We start from the raw sequence: 22514 nt of genomic DNA, 5'->3' as shown, positions 1-22514 counted from the left end.
TTTCAACTCTGATAGTAACACCCCTTTCTCTGTTTTGTGTGTGTGAATGTGTTGTTCACTTAACTTGCCACTGAGTTCCTGTTTTGTACATTTTTACCTTTGACCAACCTTTTCTTCCCTTTATTGATGCAATAAACTTCTTCTATTATGTAATATGTTTGAATATACTGTATGCTCATTGCCATGTGTGTATGTTATTGTAATGTGTAATTCCTGTCCTTGATGCCTGTTTGATGGTCATTTTCATGCGTTATATTGACAAATTCTCTGTGTTCTTTTCCTTTTCTTCTCCACCATGTCTTTATTTTTCCTGTCCTCTTCCCTCTTTATTTCTTCCTCTTAATATTCTCTTAAATGACCATTGAACCTCTCTAATTTGACAACCTTAGCTCCTCTGATTACAACAGTCACTCTGATACATACTGTCAGAGCTTACTTCTAAAGAGGGAAATGACAGTGGAAATACTGAGCTATTCCTCTCTTTTAGCTGGGGATCCCTGGATATTAGCTGTTGTTCTATTTAACTAATGTAGCAGTATCCTCGTGCTGCCACTAGATGCCACCAGTGTATAAACTGGGATTTTAAATTGTGCATACTGGCCATCATATGCACAGAGAACAGAACAGAATAGAATAGAGAGAGATAAAGGTACATTGGGTTTCTCTCCATATGTACCCAGCTATCCTGGAGGTACAAAACATTAAGACTTTCTGTGATGCTTCATTTTGCTTGCATCTGTAATGTATACAGTAGCAATGAAGAGTGTCTATTGTATTTGGAGCAGCTATATACAGTACAGCTACAACTGATGGTTATTTTCATCATTGATTAATCAGCCAATTATTTTTTAAAGTGTTTTGTCCAACTGCCCAAAACCCAAATATATTCAGTTTACAATTATGCAAAACAAAGAAAAGCAGCAAATTTTCACATTGAAAATCTGGAACCAGAGTATGTTGGCAGTTTTTGTTGTTAGTAAAATTGTTAAAAAGCAGGAAAAAAGCGTCACACACTCTGGCTCCATATGTATTTCTCTTTTATTTGGATAACGTTTTGGCCCTTGGGCCTTCTTCAAGATCAACAATTATTAATTGTTGATAAAAGAGAAACACATATGGAGCCAGAGTATGTGACTTTTTTCCTGCTTTGGAGTCTGCTTCCAGTTATCAGCACCTCACTACAACCCTTTCTGTCGATCGACCATTTATTAATTTACTAATTATTTCATATCTCATCTCTAAGATCCATGTCATTTTAAAACCTTTTTTTAGTACATTAATTTATCCATTCCTTCAATGAGTCACTTCATTTACCAATCCACTGAACCCTTCAGTCACTCGTCATGGGTCTAATCTCTCTTTGTTTCCATCCAGACATCCAGGAGTACTACGAGTTGACTCTCCTTGCCGACAGCAAGTGTTCTGTGGACCAGATCGACAGTCCAGCGAACCTCCCTGCCTCCTGCAACCTGCCAGCAGACCCCACAGTCCAGTCACAGCCCACTTCTGGTCTACTAAGCCCTCAGGATTCTGTGGACTCATCCCAGCCCAAATCTCCAACCCCCAAACGCAGGTCAATCAAGTACCCTGCTCCTCCAGTCCCATCCGGAACACCCACATCAAAGCCATCTTCCCCTAAAACGCAGTCCAGTACGCCTCAGTCACAGCCAGGCAAAGTCAAGTACCGTGCCCCTCCTCCTCCTGTCCAGCCTGGGGCTTCCAAATCCATGGCAGTGGAGACTACTGAGCCCTCTTCTCCCTCTGCTGCCACATCTGTGGGAGTCACAGTGAATGGTATAGAAACCTCGTCCATAAAAACACCAACTCAAGTATCACTAAATGGAACAAAGCCACATCTTGCTGCCACCAACTCTAGTGTTTCTTTAGAAAGCACTAATACCTCTGCCAGTCTACAAACCGATCCTGGCTCTGCTGACCTCAACCTGGTGACTGTCTCAGCCCTTGTCTCCAGCACCATCCAAGGCCTTGTGTCTCCAACCACTCTAGACAAACTCACGCCAACCATCACCACTCCTAGTGCCAGCCCAGGTCCCAAAAGAGTCACAGATGCTGCTATTATCAAGGACCCAGGCGTAGACAAAGTCACTCCCAGCCAGAGTCCAACTAGCCCCAACCAGGAAAAATCTACCTTTGGCAGCCGTAGCCCCACAGGTCCTCCAGGGCCACTGAACAAAGGACCTCTTCTCAGGTAAATTAAAAATTTCATTTTACAGTATTTAGTGCAACCTTTGGCAACATAAGCACTTTCAATCTCTTTCAATCAATTGATAAAAGATGTTCTGAAAGTTCAGAGCAAAATACTGTGAGCAAATAACACCAAACATGTGGACAAAAGAATCAGTTGTAGTAGTTATTGCTGCTCAAGCAAACTAATTTCTTTTATCTATTCCCACCAGAAATCAAAACATACAACCAATTTCAGGAAAAACTTAATTAATCTGAGATGTGTTGTCAGGAGAGCAAAACTAATAGCATTCTGGATATGGGATAATTCAACTCTTTAAGTTTTTGTTCAGTCAGTAAAAAAGTCTCATCATTTTAAATTTGAGAAATCGCGTAAAGACAAAATTATAAAATGAGTTTAGTTCCATGGTTTGTTTAATGGAAATGTATGTATATCACATTGGTTTGGTGAGGTATTGTTAAATAAAACAACACTGCAGGTTTTTTTGGGGGGTCCACTGAATTCAGGTGTAGGTGACACAATAATAACTGACAGTTTTCAGAGTTCACCTCCAGACAACCTCTCTCCCTGATCTCTGTTCCTAGTCCAACCAGCCCTGGGCCAATAAAGGTCACCTCTGCTAGCCCTACTCATGGTCCAGCCAGCCCCAGGCCAGCTACAAGCCCATTGACCCCCAACAAGGTAAGACATCTCTGGTTGTTTTATATTAATGCCTGAGGAAACCTGCTGGAAATCTCTCAACAGTTAATAGCAGTTGATAGCAGTCAGACAGGGGCATTGTCTGAAGGTGGCTGGTCTCAGTTGTTGGGTGGCAACCTTGAGGTTACAGTAGGGCTGGATAAAACAAAGATTCTGAGAGAGATGCTGGTGGTCTTGTAGGAACTATTTTGTGTATGTGTTTGTGTGTTATTTCCAAGAGCCTAGGAGAGCTTGTCAGGTATACTGATCCACTGTATAAGGCTCACATTGTTGATGTTTATGAGATCAGGTGGACGAAAGTTCAAAGTACATTTCGTGGTCTTGATAACCTCATCATATTCAAGTTTTTCATTGTTATAATATCAGGTTTTATATAAATATATAGTGTTTGCCAGTGGTGTTACAACAATAACTAAAATCTTTTGTACAAATATTTTTTTCTTTTATTAGAGCGAGGATTGAATAAATGTTTTTTCTCTTCCTCAGCATTTTTGACTAGATTTTCTCGATTCTGTATGGTTTTACTCAAATTTTGTTTTAGCTCCCGTGGTTTTTTCACTCTTTTACACCATGTTTTGTTTTTTTCCCCCTGCCTGTGCACAGTTTGTGATTTGTCATTTGCATAACACTGTCTTGTACAGAAGAATTGTTGTCATCTAAGCAGTAGGTGATTTGTTATGTTTTAACAGGGGGGATGGCCCGATGGGAGCACCTCCCTACCCCCACACCACTTACCTACACACCCATGTACACCTCCTAAAGGACATTGCTGTAAATAAACATGAAATATTTGCACCAATGAAATAACCAGCAAAGGGAGTGGAATCTATGAATAAAGAACAAGTTTGAGTTCTCTGTGAAAAACGTTATATGAGCATAGTACAAGATTCTGACTCCAATCCTCACTATCACTACTATCATTTAGCTGCTCATAACAGACTCCATATTAGCTCATAGTTGTACTTTTGCTGTTTGTTTTCACGTGCTCTTGCCTGGAGGTTTCTAGCCAAGACGTTGTTTTTCTGAAGCCAAGACTTCACATAATGTCTTGGGGAAAAACGTTTCCCCAACAGGAGGACCAACACATTTAATGAAAATCAAAGCTGATAATCTTTTGAGTTCCAGGGTGGCCCTCATTCCACTTATAATATTAATTTGGCTGAAGCCATGTTCGCATTCTGCAGTGGGGACGACAAGTGTGTTGACTGCTTTTAACAGAGGCTTTAGCTCCTTTGGAGGCCTACTTTTTCTCAACACTGGCTTTGACTGTTTCAATGTATTCCCTCATGCCTCTCTGTGCCTCTCGAACTCTCAAGTGTTAAGAAAATGCAGTGCTCCAGCACTTCTGCTTCAGCATATCCCACCCTGCACTCCTCTGGCCAATTAGAAGGCTGCAGGGTTTTGATATTGGTGAGGAACTGCTGATATTTATCTCTGTCATGCAGCTTGACTGGTAGACACCCCATTCTTTGCTCAAGACTTCCAGCCAGGGTATTAAAAACAACCCCTGGTTAATTGCACTGTCATGTCTCACATTTGTTTGTTCTAGTGAAACTGTTTTGAAGATATTTATCCCCACTGCCTGCTGTGCCTCCTGTGTCTTGAAACCCAGCGAGAAGGCTATGAATTTCAGTACTCGAATCTGTTGACTGAGTGATGTATCTACACTTTGAAGTGTCATACTTCTGTCTTGCAGAGAGAGGGAGAAATCAGACAGTTCTTACAAGGCATCAAACATGAGTCCTAAGTTGAGCACAAAGGTTGGACTATAGAGCCAATGGCATAAAACACGAAGAATGACCCTTTCTGTAGAGCTTTGGTTTGGGTCCACAACTGCTTATGAAAAGTGCTTTTATAGGACAGGGTACTATTGCCAGACAGCTGTCACAGTTCTGTAGCTGGAAGTTATCCATCTTGTGCTCAAAATTCACCCAATGTTTTGACACTGCATTGAAAGTGTCTCATAACATGCAGTCAACTCTTTTCGGATTTTAGTAGAAGCATGATAGAGGCTGTACAGTTATGAAAGAAAGACTGAAATTGATTGAAACCTGCAGCCTACTCAACAGCCTCTCCTACCCTCAACTCCAAGCGGTGGTTCATACAGTGCCAGATGAAAATGCCGGAAACTGGTTAACCACTCTGTTCACCACACCTGCCTTGCTTCCAAGCATGACTGGCACAGGGAGCTCTACAATATCCAAAAAGAATGTCAGTGGCTCTTTGCTGTTGCCTACACATGCTCTGACATAGATTATTAATACTGATTTTTGGCTGATGTTGGTTGACTCATCAACCAGAATGGTAATCTTTGAATTGCTTTCTAGAACACTTGCAAATACTGACTTTCTCATTTTTGTTGCTATGTACTGGCTAATATTTGCACAAGATTTTTCTGAATGTAAAGTCCTTCCCATGTCCAATCCATTCAGGACTTGGATGCCTGTGTCTGTTTCTAGGTCAGTGTATGGCTGTCTGGATTTTGCAATTTTATAAACAGTTCTAAACACCCAGTCAGTGGTCAGAAACTGATCCCTCATCATCTCAGCAGTCAGGGTTTCCACTGTTTTCTCTTTCGCCCTTTCCACTGTTTTCTCAGCTGCCTCGTGAAAGTCTGAGGTTCTGTGGCAATGTATTTTCTTATGGAGAGACTGTTGCTGTTCACTTTTTGTTATCCCTGATGCAACCACCTCTACCTTGATCCACTCCTCTGCAACATGCTTATGTTTTCCACCCATCTCTGGTCCAGCAGCATACATCTTTTTGCAGTATATACAAGCCATGGATATAGCTCCTTCTTCTCCTTTGCTTGCTTTTTTGTCCAGCATTCTGGAATCTCGTCATTTGTTCTTTCTTCCGGATCCTTTTCAGAATCCGGATTGCTTGAACTTCCTATTTTATCATCTCTTTCTGGCCTTTCTGGCTGTTGAACTACCTGCTCTCTCTCCTCCACCTTGTTGCCCTGCTCCTGCTACTATCTGCCTCTGTTGATTCTCTACAAAAGTAATGACATGAACTTCAATGAAATTGCTTATTTTCTGCAACCCTTTTGTGTGAACAATACCAGTGGATTCTGTGTCAACTCAAAGGTGAACTTAACAAATGTATGTCCTCTCTGACTGCTCCTACTGTGGAACTGCCTCCTCTCTCTTCCTCCCTTTCCCCTCTATCCACACACAAAGGAAGAGGAAGGAGGGTGGAGGGGGGAGGAGGGATTACTTGTGCATGTTACTTTTTTTCAGAGGGTAGCCTATATTTTGCTAGCCTATATTATTTTTAGGGGCATTTACTAAACTCTGAAATAATATATAATTATTACATTATATTGTCAAATAAACACTCAATTTGCAGCACAAATATATGTTTTATTTGAAAAATAACAAGTGAGAATTGCCAAAAAAAAAAAAAGTTTATGAGCATTCAAGGGCACTTTTGCTTCAAGCTCTGTTAATTTCTGACCCAGCCTCTGCATGCTGCTGCCGCACTTTCTCTTTCCCCCATCTGCTGTTGTGCTCCTCTACACGAAAGAGTAAGAGGGACCCACATCCGCCTGAACCTGCCTCTGTATGGCTATTTTATATTAGGACTGCAGGATTATCATATAGACGTAGCCTAATTCTTGATAACATAATTGCGATTACAATTTTGATTTCATAGAACTGCTCTATTCTTTCACTGGATGTGGAAATCATTTTGATCATGCTTATTTTTCATACTGTACATACTGTAGTTTTGATGGCATAAACATAACCTCGATTTATGTAACTGTCCCCAGTTACATTACCTGCTCCAGTCCCAGGTTACACCAAACATCTATAGTAAAAACTATATCTGTAGTCATGACTTCCCTAAAATATTTTGTCACAGAGGTGGCTTCAGCAGCACTAAATGATCATAAAAAATATTAGAGAAATATTATAGGAGTACCACAGGCAGCTGTTTGCCTCTCTGATTCTCTCACTCTTCCACGACTACACGTTGCTACTTGTCTCTTTGATCATGAAGGTGACACAACTCTATATAGGAGTAGAGTATATAGGCTACAATGTCGTATAGAATAGTATTTATAGTATATAGTGCAGAGAATATTATAGATCTGAGACAAAACTGACAGAAGGGCGGGACTGAAAGAAAAAGGCGCAATTCCAAATCCGTCTGCTACTTCAGCACCACGGACAGCACCGTGAATTTATCAATACACAGCACAGTTAGGCTGCTGATATTTCAGAGCCATGGTTGGGGCTAACTTGCACAAACCTCAGTCAGATAAAGGATCAATGAGTCAGGCAGACTAGACTAACATATTCAACTAAACATCCCCTCTGCCCCTGCATTCTCTCTGCTACTAGAGGATGGAGAGGGGGGATGGCAGGTTAACAAGGGGGAGGCATTTTGGTCATTTTACTAACAAGGAGGATAGCATCCCCCTCACCCCTTCTTAAATCACCTACTGAATATGAGATAATATTTCATAGACGTATGACTCAAAATTGTGGTTTGAATTAGAGGTTTTCTTCTAGAATCATCCTGGATTTGTTTCTTTATGTCTAACATATCACCGCTCTTACATGGAAATGGATGTGATATAGGGCAAATATGTTTTTACTAGTGACAACCTGTCTCTTTTTGGAGGGCTGCTGGTGGCTGCAGATAGCAGAATTAGATGGACAGATCGTTTATGCAGGCTGGCTGTTTGAACATTGGCTTATATTGCATTACATAATATGACAAGAAGAATCAATTCAGTTTGGTAACATTTTATTGTCAAGAGGAGTCAGCGGAGTGAGCTTAGGGGTGGGCTCATGCAACCGGTTTTGTCTTGTTGATTTTGTTGAAATATAATTTGAATGCTTTTGTGTAGTTTTCCTTGCCTTAATCCAGTAGTAATTTAAAACTGGGGTGGACAGTTTAGCTTTCCACTATGGAATATCAGTTTTTATTCATTTGTATTTGTAATGATATTATAGAGATTTTCTCCAATCGTGTTAGATGACCAAAGTTAAAATTAATTGAAATGCAATTTACAAAAAAACATTTTGCATGTTGTATTGTTAATTCTCCATCATTGAATAGTTTCATGAACAATTTTAATAGTCTTAAAAGTGGCTGTAAGAGAAATTCAGTCTTGAGAAATAATAATGTTCATTAGCGCGACTCATTGCAGAGAGATAGACAACTTTCTGTTGGCAACAAAGAGCATCAGGAGAGAACCAACAATGAGTGCGGGGCCAGGGGAGGGTGGAGCTGGACAGAAGTAGAGTAGCACAAGAACAGAATCAAACTTAAAATGATGTCTCTATGTGTGAGTTTGTGTTATGCAGCAGTTTTGAGTTTGAGAGATACACTCATCAAGCACTTAATTAGGAACACCAGTGCAATCTAATGCAATCCAATACAACAGCTCTGCCATAAATATGAAGCTTATACATTTTCAGTTTTTGTTGACATTGTCAGAAAAGTGATACTTCTCTATGTTTATTATTGAGGCTGTAATGGGTGGTGGTGGTGTACTGGAGTGCATTAAAAGTAAAAAAGTGTGCTTACTATTTTGCCCCCCTCATGTATGTATGGTGTGGGCATAATATTAGGAACACATTTCAATATAATGCAGGCATGTGATTTTTCTAACTTTCCTATTTCTCTGCATTCTTCACTGTATGAAATGCAGAAGTATGTATGCTCTGGTATGGTACGGATAGTACAGTGTATTGTAATATTTTAAATCCCACATCACCTGTAGTGATGTTGTGCAAACCCTAAAAAAGCCTGACATCCTCAGTGAGTGAAATCCCATCTCTGTGTAAAGCTTCAGGCTCTAACTATGGAGCTCTAACTTCCACAGTCAAAGTTGAAAGTAGAGCATGCACTGCTATACTGCTGTTACTGTTCACTCAGTCTAACCCCCCCTCTCCTGCCAAACAGACACTGACCTGATAAAACAGCAGAGTGGTGTGTCTGTGTGTAGTATATGTATTTGTGTGTGTGTGCTTATGTCTGTGTATACTGGTCTGTCTGTTTGAGTATTTGCCTGTGCATCCATGTGTATGCATATCTGCACCTGTCTCTGCATGTTTGCCTGTCCGTTTTTTTGTGAGCTGAGTGCGTTCTGCATGTGTGCGGATACATATTCTGTGCTATGCACTTTTTGAGGTCAAAATGTGGCTACCAGCTGCCATAAAACGAAGACAGCAGCTGGAAAACAAGAGGGCGGGTGGAGGTATACCGGGACAGCTGCCATGTTTCCGAGTCAGCCTCTATTTCAGCGGAGAAGTCCTCTCTGGCTGCTCTGATGGAAGGACAGGTGGAGAGGACATGAGAAAGGGAGGAGAGAGAGATTGAGGAATGAAAGAAGAGGATGAGAAGGAGGAGACAGAGATGGACAGACAGCAGAAGGATGTCACCGACAGCAACAAGCGGCTAAATGGTGGTGGAATGGGAAAGTTGCAGCTGGGAGATGTTTTGGTGAAAGTTTGCCTGTTGGACTGTTGAGGATGGACTGCATCTGTATCCTCACTACCAAGGTGAGACACAGGAAGAAAGCAGATTAGAGTAGAGAAGTAGAGGTAATTCCTTTAATGTTATGTTGGAGTTTTGTCTGTGACATATGTAATAAGCTTTGAATGTTCCAGATGTCCTAACATGATGTTTTTTTAACCTGTCACACAGAGAGCATTATTTCAAGGGAAAATAACTGAGACCTGTAGTCCTTGGGGGGATTCCACTTAACACATCCAGATGAAGCATTGTATGATAAATTGCAGGCTTAGTAAATGAAGGGCAACTGAGTGCACCTGCTCACAATTAGCCATGTGAAATTGGAGACAGATTTGCTTACTGTATGGATGGCTTGCTGTAATTTGCGAATGAACAGCTATAAGATGATATAAAGGAACAGACTGTGCTCTAGTGAAGTGACTCTAATGGGACTGCCGAGCTGTTGCTCAGCTGTTGGTCTGACAACATGTGACACCCGGAGAGACAGGAAATTGGGTTGATAGGACACACACTTCAGAAGACAAGCTATCTGACTGGCTGGCCAGTTGTGTATGTGACTGATTCACTGGCTGACTAGCTAGCCGACTGTCTCAAGGCAGGACGAAATACTTGGCTAAAAACTAGGCTGGCAAGATTAAACACATATACTATGCACATACTATATGTGCATGCACACACACATGAAAAGGCACGTGGCCTATTTAAAAGCAGCAGTACTGAACTGTTATCCTTATGTTATCTTTTATGTTGAAGTGCAAATGCTACAAAGAGTAACACCACCTCAGAGAAATATTTGTGAATATTTTGAGATATTTGAGAGAGAAAACTGGTTGAATATTGTTGTAAGTCATTAGAACTTGGTTCATGTTCTCCTCTCCTCTCCTCTTTGTCACAGACTTTGTTCTTCCATATTAGACTAGACTAAACCACCTGATCCTGTATGATTAATTCCAGTATATCTTCCTGAGATTCTTGATGTTTTATGATAGTTAACAGAATAAAAAAACACTGAATGTGTGTTGGTTAAATCCAAGTTTAGGCTTGTTCATGGGAGAAGGCTCAGTTTGTTGCAGTCTGATCCTGTGATTCAGCCTTGATCTCGTTTTGACTCCAGACACTTGTTACTCTAAGTCAGTCTTTGACTTGTCTACTCAGATTAGTTGGTTCTTGATTAAGCCCTGATTTGAACCCTTTTGTCTTGAAGGATAAACACTTAACCAGTAGGTCACCCTGCCATCTTATATACTGTCTTGCAGCCAGTCATGAGCTTGCTTAGAAGGAATTAGCTTTTAGGAGCATGACCTTCTGTTGTACTGCAAACACAATTCTAAGTTTGGAATTGGACAGACAATCAAATCCTCACTGGCATTAATAACCATTGTAAAGCTATAAGCTCTTCTCTGAATTCATAAAGATTAAGATAAAGATAAGACCTGAAGTTTTAGCCTAAGGTTTTAAGTGGTGAATGAAAGTGTTAAATGAATGACACACACTCACACGCTTAAGTCTGCAGTCTGTTGGCAAATATACAGGCAGACTGCAGGGATTCCATCTCACATTCATCTGGTTAATCTCATTTATCTCATTAAGATAATGGATTAAAAACAGAGGGTGTTCCTTGAGCTCAAGGCTGCTAGATTACCGCTGGAGAATGTATCAGTACATCATCTCTCATCCTGCTTGATTAATTTCTTTTTCCGATCTCTGTCTCAAACCCTGTCTTTTTGGATAACAGAATAACATGGAGAAGACTAGTTTTACTGATTAACTGAACATCCGGTCATCCAGTCAGAAATGGATCAAATTAGAAAGTGCAGGCCAATCAGTTTGCCAGCACATATAATCACAACATAAATGTCAAAATCGAAGATTACAGTATAGTTAAGTATATTGTAAGAGTGCAGTATAGTACTCATGGATGGGAAATAAAGCAATTTGGGGTGTGCAATAGAGACAAAGTGATGTCTGCAGCAATGTGTGCACTACTGTCAGAATCCCTTTTGTTGAAAGGGACATCTTTTCTTTATTAAATCCTCCAAGTAATGTGTATCAGTCCTCAAACATCTACCGACTGTACAATATATGTTATTTTGTATTTATGCTCGAGGAGATTTTTGTCAAACATGATGAATGTGGATTTCACTTTCTATCAATACTCTCCTCTCTATCTTTCCCAATCCTCCTTTCCTCTCTAATATATCCAGTCTTAAATCCCACCCTGGTTTTATCAGTCTGTGATTGTTGTGTGGACTTAGTGAGTGTCACTGGCCTCCCGTGCTCCAAGAGAGCAAGAGTCTCTCCTAAGAGGCTTACCTTAGGCTGCTAATAGACTTTACAGAGGTGGAGCTATTTTAGGATGGACAAAGACAAGGAAAGAGAGAAAAAAATGAGAGAGACACACAAAGACCGAGGGAAAGAGACAGCGCAAGTCTGTAAATGAGTGCATGAGCATTTAAGTTCCTGGCATACCGAGCTTTGGTGAGTTATTTTTCTCGCTTTTGCCTGAGAACGCACAGCAACATCATTCCACCGATCCATCCATCTGTGCAACTGCCCAGCTGGCATTGTGATGTAACTGTGAGGAGGGGTCACGGCTGACAAATTAATCAACGGAGAGGGCATGAGAGGAGGCGAGGAGGAGGAGAACTTTCCAAGCAGCCGTAGGACTATTGAGCCTAGGGCTATGCATCTGCAGTAGGACTAACTCTGCAATGTAGAACGGCTGTCACAAGTTAGCTCACTTGACGAGACCCTCTTCAAAAGGTTTAACGTCCTCTCGGCTCTGTAGGATCCACACGTGTTGTAAAGAATTGGAGTAAGTCTGTAGAAGGTTGGATAGCCCTGCCTGTAGTAGGGCTGACACCTACTGGGCCAGCACAAGGGCTACATGTGAAGATGGACCATCGCAACTCTGTGTCCTCAATCAATGTAATGTATCTTTACTTATTTTATATACTATTGTTTTATGTGTGGTTCACTCAGAAAAATGCTCTGAGTCTTGTATTGTAATTAGTGTAGAGAGTAGCAAGGGTAACAGAGGTTAAGTCAACTTAATGAATGAGTAAGTAATGAATGACCCACAGACCATTACTTGTGTAACGTGTGTTATATGTGAAACCATATGCATTTTAGTACATTTTTTTGTCAGCCTTGTATTTTTGCATTCAAGATTTGGGGTGTTTTAAAGCTTGTTTTAGAGGTGCAGTGTGTAGAATTTAGTGGAATCTGGTGGAATGGACTTGGCAAAAATGGAATATGATATTCTTAATTATGTTTTAATTAGTATATAATCCTATGAAAATAAGAGTTGTTGTGTTTTCGTTACCTTAGAATGAGCCCCTTATATGTACACAGGGAGCAGGTCCTCCTCCACAGAGCCCGTCATGTTGTACCATCATGTTTCTACAGAAGCCCAGAACAGACAAACTAAGCACTGGCTCTAGAGAGGGCCTTTTGCTTTTTTCACGACTTTCGTGGCCACCGTAGATTCTCCTACATGCTTGAAAAGGGAGGGGGAGAGGGAGGTGTATTCAGTTGGTTGTGATTTGCAACTAAAACTGCTAGAGGTCACTAAATCCTACACACCGGTCCATTTAGTCAAACAGACATTGTTTGTTTTTACATAGTACCTATATTGTATGTACATACTGTACATAAAGCAACAAAAAAGACTCAACACATTACATCAAACTTCTTATCCATTCTCGCACACAGTATTTAGTATCCGTGTCAACCTGTTTCCAAAGCCTGTCTTAGTTGTAGTATAAGTTTGCCCCTATATGTCATTGGCATCAACACACATCCTTTTGACGCCTAAGCGTTCTCCAAAATCAACTTGGAACAAGATTTGTGTCACTTCCTTCCAAAATCCAATCACCAAGCCTTTATGGTTCCGTGGAACTGTATCGGAGGTGCTAGGAATCACAAAGGCTGGCTGTCGACCAAGAGGAGCTGAGTAATTAAGAGGAATTAGTCCAGGGCCAGAGGTTATGGTTTTAACATTAATGAGGTTACGGCTTTAACATTAATGAGAGCTGCTCACTAATGCTCCATTCCCTGTAGTGGCCATGCTACCCAGCTGCTTCTGTCCCAAACTTAACAGGCTGATGACTGTTTAACACTTAACTCGACTGAATTACATAAGAACACCCTCTTTACTCATTCACCTTGACACTGGCATATTGGAAAATATGAACCTGTGTTCAACAAAGGCACATGATAGAACCAGATACAACTCAGGCAAATGTTGCTCTCAAACCATTGCTATAGCTTTTTATTTTAAAACTTTATTTTTGTCAAAAGCTTAAAATTGTATAGCTAGAGTGGTAACCGCATTACTGCACGACTGTGGAGGAGTAGTGGGGTTATGACAACCAGTCTAAGCCTGAGTATAAGATAAATATACATTTCAAACCAATTCTAGACGTTTCTCTTTACAACAAGTAAACAATAGGCCATATGATATGTTGACAATCATATTGGAAAACCCAAGGTGTATAAATGTTTTTAGAGCACCGAACCTTTAGGTAAGGGGAATAAGGGAATAACATGTAGACAGTTGTTGGTAGAAAAGATCAATAAATAGGCTACACCTGGGAAGCATGTTACCTCACCCCATCATCCCCAAACCAAAGGGTTTCTCCAACCTGTGAACACATAAGAAGCCTTTTCTGAAGCAAACTAATGCAGACTTAAGGACACTTGTTCCTGAGGTTAAGACTAGCTATGAGTATGATTTGTGACATCACAGCTAGTTTGGAACCAATCATAGTGCTGTATGCAACAACACAAGTATGATGTGGAAACTTGACCTCACAGTAAAGTAGTACTCATTTTAAAAATCACTTTGAAACTGCTAGAGTGCTGCGACAGTAGCTGCTCAAATCCATCCAAGTCCAAATCCCCAAAACCAAGCCAAATCTGGGGTGTTGCCAGCTGACATTCAGCTCACATCAGACCTCAGCCACAATCAGCCCAACTTGGCTGGTTGGTTACCAGGGTCAACTCTGTAGGCGAGGACTGAGCAGTGCTTGGCTCTGAAAAAATAACCCAGTCTGGAAAGGAGCACAAGCATGATGCCAATACTTTAACAGCCTTATGAACAAGTAGTTTGTGACTGAAGGCTGTTATTCATGTTCAGAAAGCAAGGGGGTAGAGTTGAAGTCATCTAAGTTGTCTATGTTTTTCTACAACTGCTGTTAGCAGATGTATTGTCTCAGTTTTCACAGGAACTGCAGTCAGATAGCTAGCAGGCTAGCTAGCTATTAGCTAACATTAAATTGTTCAGCCAATGTCATGCCTGAGTACAGCCAGAGCAGCTAATCCCATTAAGAAGATGACTAATCTCTGTTGAGATACCCACACACACACACCCGCACACACACACCCACACACACACACACACACACACACACACACACACACACACACACACACACACACACACACACACACACACACAAACAAAAAGGCAGTCAAATGAGTTCAGTTTGGTTCAGTTCAGTCTTCACATTGGTATTTCAGGAGGGAGGAAATTAAACATCTTTAAGAGTAATCGTCCTGACTGTGTGAACCCTTGATCCTTGACTGTCAGGATGGTTTAGATAGTGGATCAAGGCCGTTCTACATGTGTATTGTGAGTCAAAAAGATTCAAAATGTTACCTTTGTCCCTCTTGTGCTGGTTTGTAGTTCTACCATTAGTATACATGCAACAGTTGCAATAAAAATTATGATTTGTTGAGACTGACACTAGGAGAACCGTCTCCTTGAAGACAATATTTGTCCTCAATATTTGGCTGCCACATTGTTCTCACTTAGTCCATAAAAATAAAAATATTCACATAAGGCCTATATCCCTACTCTTGTTATTTTTCACGTGATCGAGTAATGATGTTTTCACAAAAATGAGTGAAGTAATAAATACTTAGTATTTTATACTCATGCATGTTTAAACCCATATTACATCTTCCTTCAGATCCAGAGAGAGGATGCTATGTATTAACCTGGTGCGCCAGATGGTTTGTTACACGGAACCATCTGAGAAGTCGTCCTTGGAAACTGTTTGGAAAAGGGCAGGCACTTTCAAAAAAATACTTGGCAGGTGATTGGATGAACCATCTGTCAATCTCCGTCTCTCACTGTCTTACCTTGTGAAGCAGCTGGATTCACGAGATCACAAGATCACACAAGAATCCACATAGCACGCTGATTGGCCCAAACCACTGGTGATTCGGACACAAGCGCATAACTTGAAGCCTGACAAGATGGGATCCTTGCATGATCTCACGAATCCAGCTGCCTTGCAAGCTTAAGCTATGTATTACTGCCTTGTTACATTGTTATGCTGTGTATGTTAACATTTCAGCGCATACAGACCTCCTTGAGCTCTGTATATCATAAGATGCTAAGCCCCCACATATCCTTAAATTTTCTCTCTCAGTGTCAGCAAAAAACTTTTATAACTACTATGTTATATATAGCTATTATAATACTTTAAACTTTAAAACTTTTTAAAGTTTATATTAAACATGATTGAGATAAAATGAATATTTAGAGAATATTGCCCGGGTGCTGCTGTGTCTGTGTTTTGCCACATAGTGGCACTGTATGTACACAAGACAAACACTCCAACATGTTGAGTGCTTGAATTGTTCTGCAGATACTTGACACTTTACCTTTTGCTATTTAACTACACAGACAAATGACATGTCCATTGGACTTATTTTTTTTTTGTAAAATATTCATTAAAGAATTCAATAATGGGAAAAACCTCAGACTTTTCTGCTGCAAATGTGATATTTGCAGCTGTGAGGTTTATTCAGGAGTCTGTGTGTCCTCGCACAGGATTTTAGAGGGATTGGAAGAGATATATTTAGAGGAAAGTTCACTCATGTGGAAACTGAACTCACAGCTGGTAAAAGCAGATCATGTGACCATATTTGAAATGTTGATGTATGGAGTCTTTTCTGATTAGTTACTGTGTAGAATGGAGAATCCACCACGATTGGATAGTAGGGAGTGTATGAGGTTACCGCGAGCGCGCGCGCGCACACACACACACACACACACACACATATATACACACAGTGTAGTTATTTCTGTGCTGGCTGACCTACTAATGTTAACATGTAGTGCATGCCTTCTAGGCACATGAGGTAGCATCCTCTCCCTCTCTCTGTCGCTCTCCCTTTTTCTTTTTTTCTTTCCTTCCTTTCTTCCTTTCCTCATTCTTTCTTCCTTCTGTTCTTTTGCTCTTTCTTTCATCTTCTCTTTCTTTCAGTAGTTCAGTGTGTCATGTTGGTAATGTAACATTTGATGCTATCTTTACTCTCACATTATGTTTTACGAGCTATACCGTATGAGCCAGAACGCCTGTGGCTATCCCAGATGTATGAATGTATTTGTGTGTGTGTGTGTGTATATGTTCATGCACACACATCAGCAGGATCTCCATCTGTTACTTGTCAAACACAGAGGCACTCATATAGCTGGTCTTAGGACAGCTAGCTTATCACACAAGCAGAGATGGGCACATGACCAAAAGCTGACTCTTTGAAACATAAAAATAACTCCCTGGTTTATTCTGGAGGACTTCAGGTTAAGTTGTCTGTTTGAAATACAAGAAGAAAACATGTTAGAATCCACTCATTCAGAACATTTTTCATAAAAATGTCCCTTGATCTATCGTCAGTCATCAGATGATGTCACACAGTGCTGATTCAACCTGTATGCATTTGTTATTCTCAACTCTGGCACACAGTAAGTGTTTGTTTGGAAGAAATAGAACATGAATTCGGGTACTTGGCCTCAATATTTGAGGAAGCGATCTCTGGTGATGATCAGTGCATTTCAAAGCAAAGCGTTGAGTGCCAAAAATCAGTCACTGAAAAACAAGCAAACTACAACAAACACCAAAGAGGATCTCAGATTACCAATTATATAAAAATCAAAAGTACATCCAAAAAGATATTATAAAATATCACATATTGCTAAAAATAACTTGTGAATGTGAGCCTGAATGAGTTGGATGCAAAACACATTGTTTGCTTCATGAAACTCTTTTTTCATGTCTAAATAAAGAACAACAAAGCTTTGCAACATGGTTAATTCATTCAATGATGAATGAATTATTAATGCTTTATACAGAATACGTACAAAGTTGCACATGTGCAAGTATGTATATTCTACATAAGAAATGTTTTTGAAGATTAAGTTCCTGCTGTGCTCAGAATAACCTTTCATGTCATTGCATTATTTATCTGAGTTGTCTACCTGCATCATCTTCTAGACTTAATTGGCTCCTCCAGGCTTGAATACGTGCATCGTTTATCTGTGTACAGTTGGAAAACCCTCTAGAACTAATTTCTCATTACTGATTATCAACTTTAATGTAACTTAAGACACAATCTTGGATTGTGGATTGATTGCTTTATCAGTGAATTTAGAAAATTACTTTACTTCACAGCTTATCTCTCCATTTGCCCACATTTCCATCAATATCTTTCCTGTCAGTGACCTCCAAATCACCCTCTGCTAGTTTCACTTGCTTCATCCTGTCCTTTCTCACACTGTTTCCCTCTCTGTGTCTTCTTCTCTCTCATGCTGCGTTGTTTGTTTTCAACTCAAGGTGAGAACACAGAGACAGCCACAGAGAGACTACTGTGTGTGTTTAGGTCTGTGTGTCCGCGTGTGTGATGGTCCAGATGGCCCAGCTGTCATCATTAAGAGCCCTGGCTGAAAAGTGCGCTTTGGCTTGTTTGACTTCTGCCCTTTATCTCCCATCTCCTCTATCCTCCTCTCCTCTCCTCTCCTCTCCTCTCCTCTCCTCTCCTCTCCTCTCCTCTCCAGTGAGCATGTAACTCAACAAGGTCCAAATATTTGTGCAGTACAGATAATGTTATCTTTTTCAATGCCTATTACAAATAACACTTCTCTGGAGTTTCCAACTATTTTGATTTCGATTGATAGTTTAAGTAATGTTAATGTTGAGAATCGGTTGCTTTTTTGTCTTATGTGATGAGAAACTGAATCCCTTTGGGTTTTGAACTGTTGGTCAGACAAAACTAGTGATTTGAAAACATCACCTTGTGTTGAAGATGTTGTGATGGTAATTTTTCAGTATTTTGTGACGTTTCATAAACTAATTTGTTATTTATTTGAGAAGATAGTCGGCAGGTTAATTTATCATGAAAACAATTGTAAGTTGCAGCCTCTCTCTGTGGTGTGGTCGCTGTGTTTTACATTATATGAAGTTTTAAATGACTGTCCAGATATTTACCTATTGTGTGATAAGCTGCGACCGCTTTGGTGCTAAATTTACTCACTTGAGATTTCTGTGGCAAACGTAATGTGTATTTGTTGTCCTGATACCGGTTCCAACATCCTTATTCAGGGTATTTGTTGATAACGAGTTTGGGTCTGATACTACTGTCCTCTTTTCCCAAATTAAAAATCTGAATCTCTATGTGGAGTTTATTTAAATCATTTTTATGTAACGTAACGTAAGGCCAAGGACTGCTGTAGCTCTTAAAACTGAGTTGGCCGCTCGCCATGACTGAGTTTAATTCAGAAAGACTGAATTTTACAATGACATTGATGGTGAGACTGTATTTAATGTGGCTCCGTCACATCATGGCCAATACCCAGTCTGTTTAAGAAGATCACTATAAGCACAGATACTATAGAGAAGTGTATAAATGATACTGACCTTAATATTTACAGTAAATGCAACCAAAGGCGGTAGCTGGCAATATGCAGTGTATATTAATATGTACTAAGACTTTTTTGATATTACTCTTCAGCATATTTATGAGTTCAGCTACACAGAGTGCTCACATTTGGTGTGAGGTGTAGGTGAGGGAATGGGATGCTCCGATTTAAAGATGAGTGCATATTATGTAAAACTTTTGTCCTGCGGTGGTTTGATTCTAATGTTAATTGTTTTTACACAATGTTTCTGTCCCACTCTGATCCTCTTGTCAGTTATTCAGTCCTGGTCACCTGTGGTTTAAATGGCTCAGTGCCAAAGTACTGCTGCCAGCAAAACAACAGAGCTGTGTTCAAATGTCAATTGAACAAGTCACCCTAGTAATGCGTGTGTGTGTGTGTGTGTGTGTGTGTGTGTGTGTGTGTGTGTGTGTGTGTGTGTGTTTGGGAGATCATGGCTTGTGACTGGTGATGCAATGACATTGTCTCTGCCTCACTCATTCACTCTTTATGTCTCTCTAGCCCGCTCTCTCTGCCAATGTTATATTTGGTCAATTCAATCTTCACTAGCCCGTATAATACAGTACACTTACCCCCTCCTCCTCACTGTGTGTATGTGTATGTGTGTATGTATGTGTGTGTGTGTATGTGTGTGTGTGTATGTGTGCGTGTGTATGTGTGTGTATGTGTGTGACTACACAAGGCAGAACATCACTGCAGCAGGTAGAAATAGGGGGACACTAGAGAGATGACACATTTTTTAATTCTCCCTCCACCTCTGTGCGCAGGTCTCTGCTCCTTTTCTTTCTTTCCTTCCTTCTTTCTTTCTTTTTTTCCTCCTTTCCTTCTTTCTTTCTTTCCTCTTTTCCTTCTTTCTTTCTCTCTTTCTTTCTTTCTTTCTTTCTTTCTTTCTTTCGCTCTCTCATTGATCTTGCTGTTGAGAGGCGGGCCAAGAGAGGCAGTGGAGCGAACCGAGGGAGAGTGAGAGAGAGAGAGAGAGAGAGAGACACACAGATAGAGAGGAAGCAAGAGAGAGACAGAGAGAGAGAGAGAAGGGGAGCGATAGAACGAGAGAGGCACACTCTCACACAGATAGAGAGAGAGGAGATAGAGGACTGGGACTGCTGCTGCAGAGGAGGACAAGAGAGACCACATCCATACTGACACACACACATACACACATTTACATGCACACACACATTCATTCACACAAACACAGGCAGACTGAACCACACATGCTAACAACAACAACATACTGAACACACACACGTGCTGACATATTCTGACACACACACACACACATACACTGACGCACAGACAGACAGCGACCATGTTGCTCCCTGCATCCTGACCAGCTATGAGGATTACACTGATGAGGATGATGATGATGAAGATGAGAGCGATGAAGAGCGTGGGGGAGAGGACGCTGGCCTGCCACAGCTGAGGACCGTAGCCAGGCAGGGGGGGCGGCGGGGGTAGAGGGGGGGCCGGCAGAGTGGGGGATTGTGGGACAGGATGGAGCTCAGTTGATAGGACACATGCATGTGCATGTGTGTGTGTGTGTGTGAGTGTGTGCATGTGTGTGAATGTGAAATGTGTATATGAAGGCTAGGATGCCCCCCCAGCGCGGGACCAGCTAGCTAACGTTAGCCACATGTTGTGCCACTGCAAAGTAGCATGCACCAACAACACCATATCTCTGATGTTTGGATGCAAGGTAGGTAGAGGGCTTTGTGTGTGTGTGTGTGTGTTTGTGTGTGTGTGTGTTTGTGTGTGTGTGTGTGTGAGTGTGTGTGTGTGTGCACGACATGTAAGGGATGGAGGCAAAGTAGTGGACAGTGAGAGAGAGACTGACTAAGGCAATATATGCTGATAGAGAGAAAGAAAGAGCTAATGACTAAGCTTGTCAAGGAATTCTGGGTTGAGGTAAACTAAGGTGAGAGTTAGTAGCCGACAGGAGAGAGAGAGAGAGAGAGAGAGAGAGGTCCTAGCTGTGTGTGTGTGTGTGTGTGTGTGTGTGTGTGGCTGAGCGGTTGAGACAGGGAGAGAGAAAAGCAGGTTTGTGTTCTGCTGTCTAATTTTATATCACAAACTCTCTACAGCCAGTTTATCACCAACATCTCCACATTGTTTTTACAACTAATGTATCCGAGGATTCACTGACTCACCACTTAAAATTATTTATGTCTTTTGTAAATGTGCCTCATTTTGCTATTTTCTTAAATACAGAGATAATGCAACACAATGTTAATTATAAATATGTATAAATATGTATACAATCGCTGGATTAAGTGTAACATACTGGTAATAATCATAAGCAAATGAGAGCATGGTGTTAGTGATACAACCAATGATTATTTTCATTATTGATTAAGCTGTCAGTTATTTGTCTGTATATTTATATTATTATGTATATTTTTCTGTATAACTGTTAATTGTTTAGTCTATTAAAATATCACAAAATATCAAAAAATGCCCATCAAAAGTTCTCTGAGCCCAAGTCGACTTCTTCAAATTTCTTGTTTTGCCTGACCGAAAGTCAAAAACCCAAAAGCTGAGCCTAAATAAAAATAAGTCTAAAATTAGCAAAATTATAATTTAACTATTTGAGTAAATACACAAGACTATGGACCTGACAAGGTATTCAAGGTCATTTTTTATTACTTGATAGTTTTTGCCACCAAAAAAGTCTTAAGGTTTTGTGCCCAGACATAATTTCACCATGTACCTTTATCCATGTACTTCTTTTATATGCAAGCTAGCTGTCGATGACAGGCACAGTGGTGCAGTGGACAGTATAGCAATGTCGCTAAGAAGGTCTTTGGCTCAAACTCTTCAGTCAGTTTGGGCCTTTATGTGTGGAATTTGCATGTTCTCCCCCGCGTTTGTGTTAGTGCTCAGCTTTTATTCCCTTTATCCAAAGACAAGGAGGTTTAGGTGAATTGGAAGCTTTGCGTTACCCCCTGTGGCAATGTGGGAGGATATCCCGTGTCTTGTCCTATGCATGCCGGAAAAGGCTCTCACACCCACAGATCCGAAGTGGATAAGCAGGTAGAGAATAGATGTATGTCTAAATTAATATGGTACATTTCCACAGCAAATTACTCATGAATTTGTTTGATTAAAAACAAGAATCCTCTGGACATCTGTCTCCCCTGTAAATCCATATTCTAGCCATCGAAGCTGCCTCAAATTCACCATCATTCCATTATGAATGAAGCCACTTGACAGTTCTTTGGCAGACCGCACCATCTCTGCCCCATTATTAAATTGATAAAACTATAACCCCCATGAGTATGCCCACTCGCTAATTACATAACATCAGGCCATGGTAAGTGAATGAGCTTAGGCTAAAATTGGCAATCATCATCTTGCAAAGTACTCTGAAACTGTTGAGTGGAAAATCAA

At 40.6% G+C, this 22514-nt stretch overlaps 1 protein-coding gene across 3 annotated transcripts in view; it reads left to right on the top strand.

Annotated features, from left to right (window-relative positions):
• Positions 1-22514, top strand: part of LOC137187451 (discs large homolog 1-like protein) — a 118025-nt gene that overhangs the window by 3017 nt on the left and 92494 nt on the right. For all 3 annotated transcript variants that reach the window (XM_067596334.1, XM_067596332.1, XM_067596333.1), the window contains exons 3-4: positions 1375-2209; positions 2791-2887. In XM_067596334.1, coding sequence (XP_067452435.1) covers positions 1375-2209; positions 2791-2887 — 932 coding nt within the window. The remainder of the gene's footprint in view (positions 1-1374; positions 2210-2790; positions 2888-22514) is intronic.

Source organism: Thunnus thynnus, chromosome 8 (assembly GCF_963924715.1).
Source record: "Thunnus thynnus chromosome 8, fThuThy2.1, whole genome shotgun sequence".
In the NCBI taxonomy this organism is placed as follows: domain Eukaryota; kingdom Metazoa; phylum Chordata; class Actinopteri; order Scombriformes; family Scombridae; genus Thunnus; species Thunnus thynnus.
Note: the sequence above shows the minus strand (reverse complement) of the source record. Positions and strands in the feature narration are given on the sequence as shown.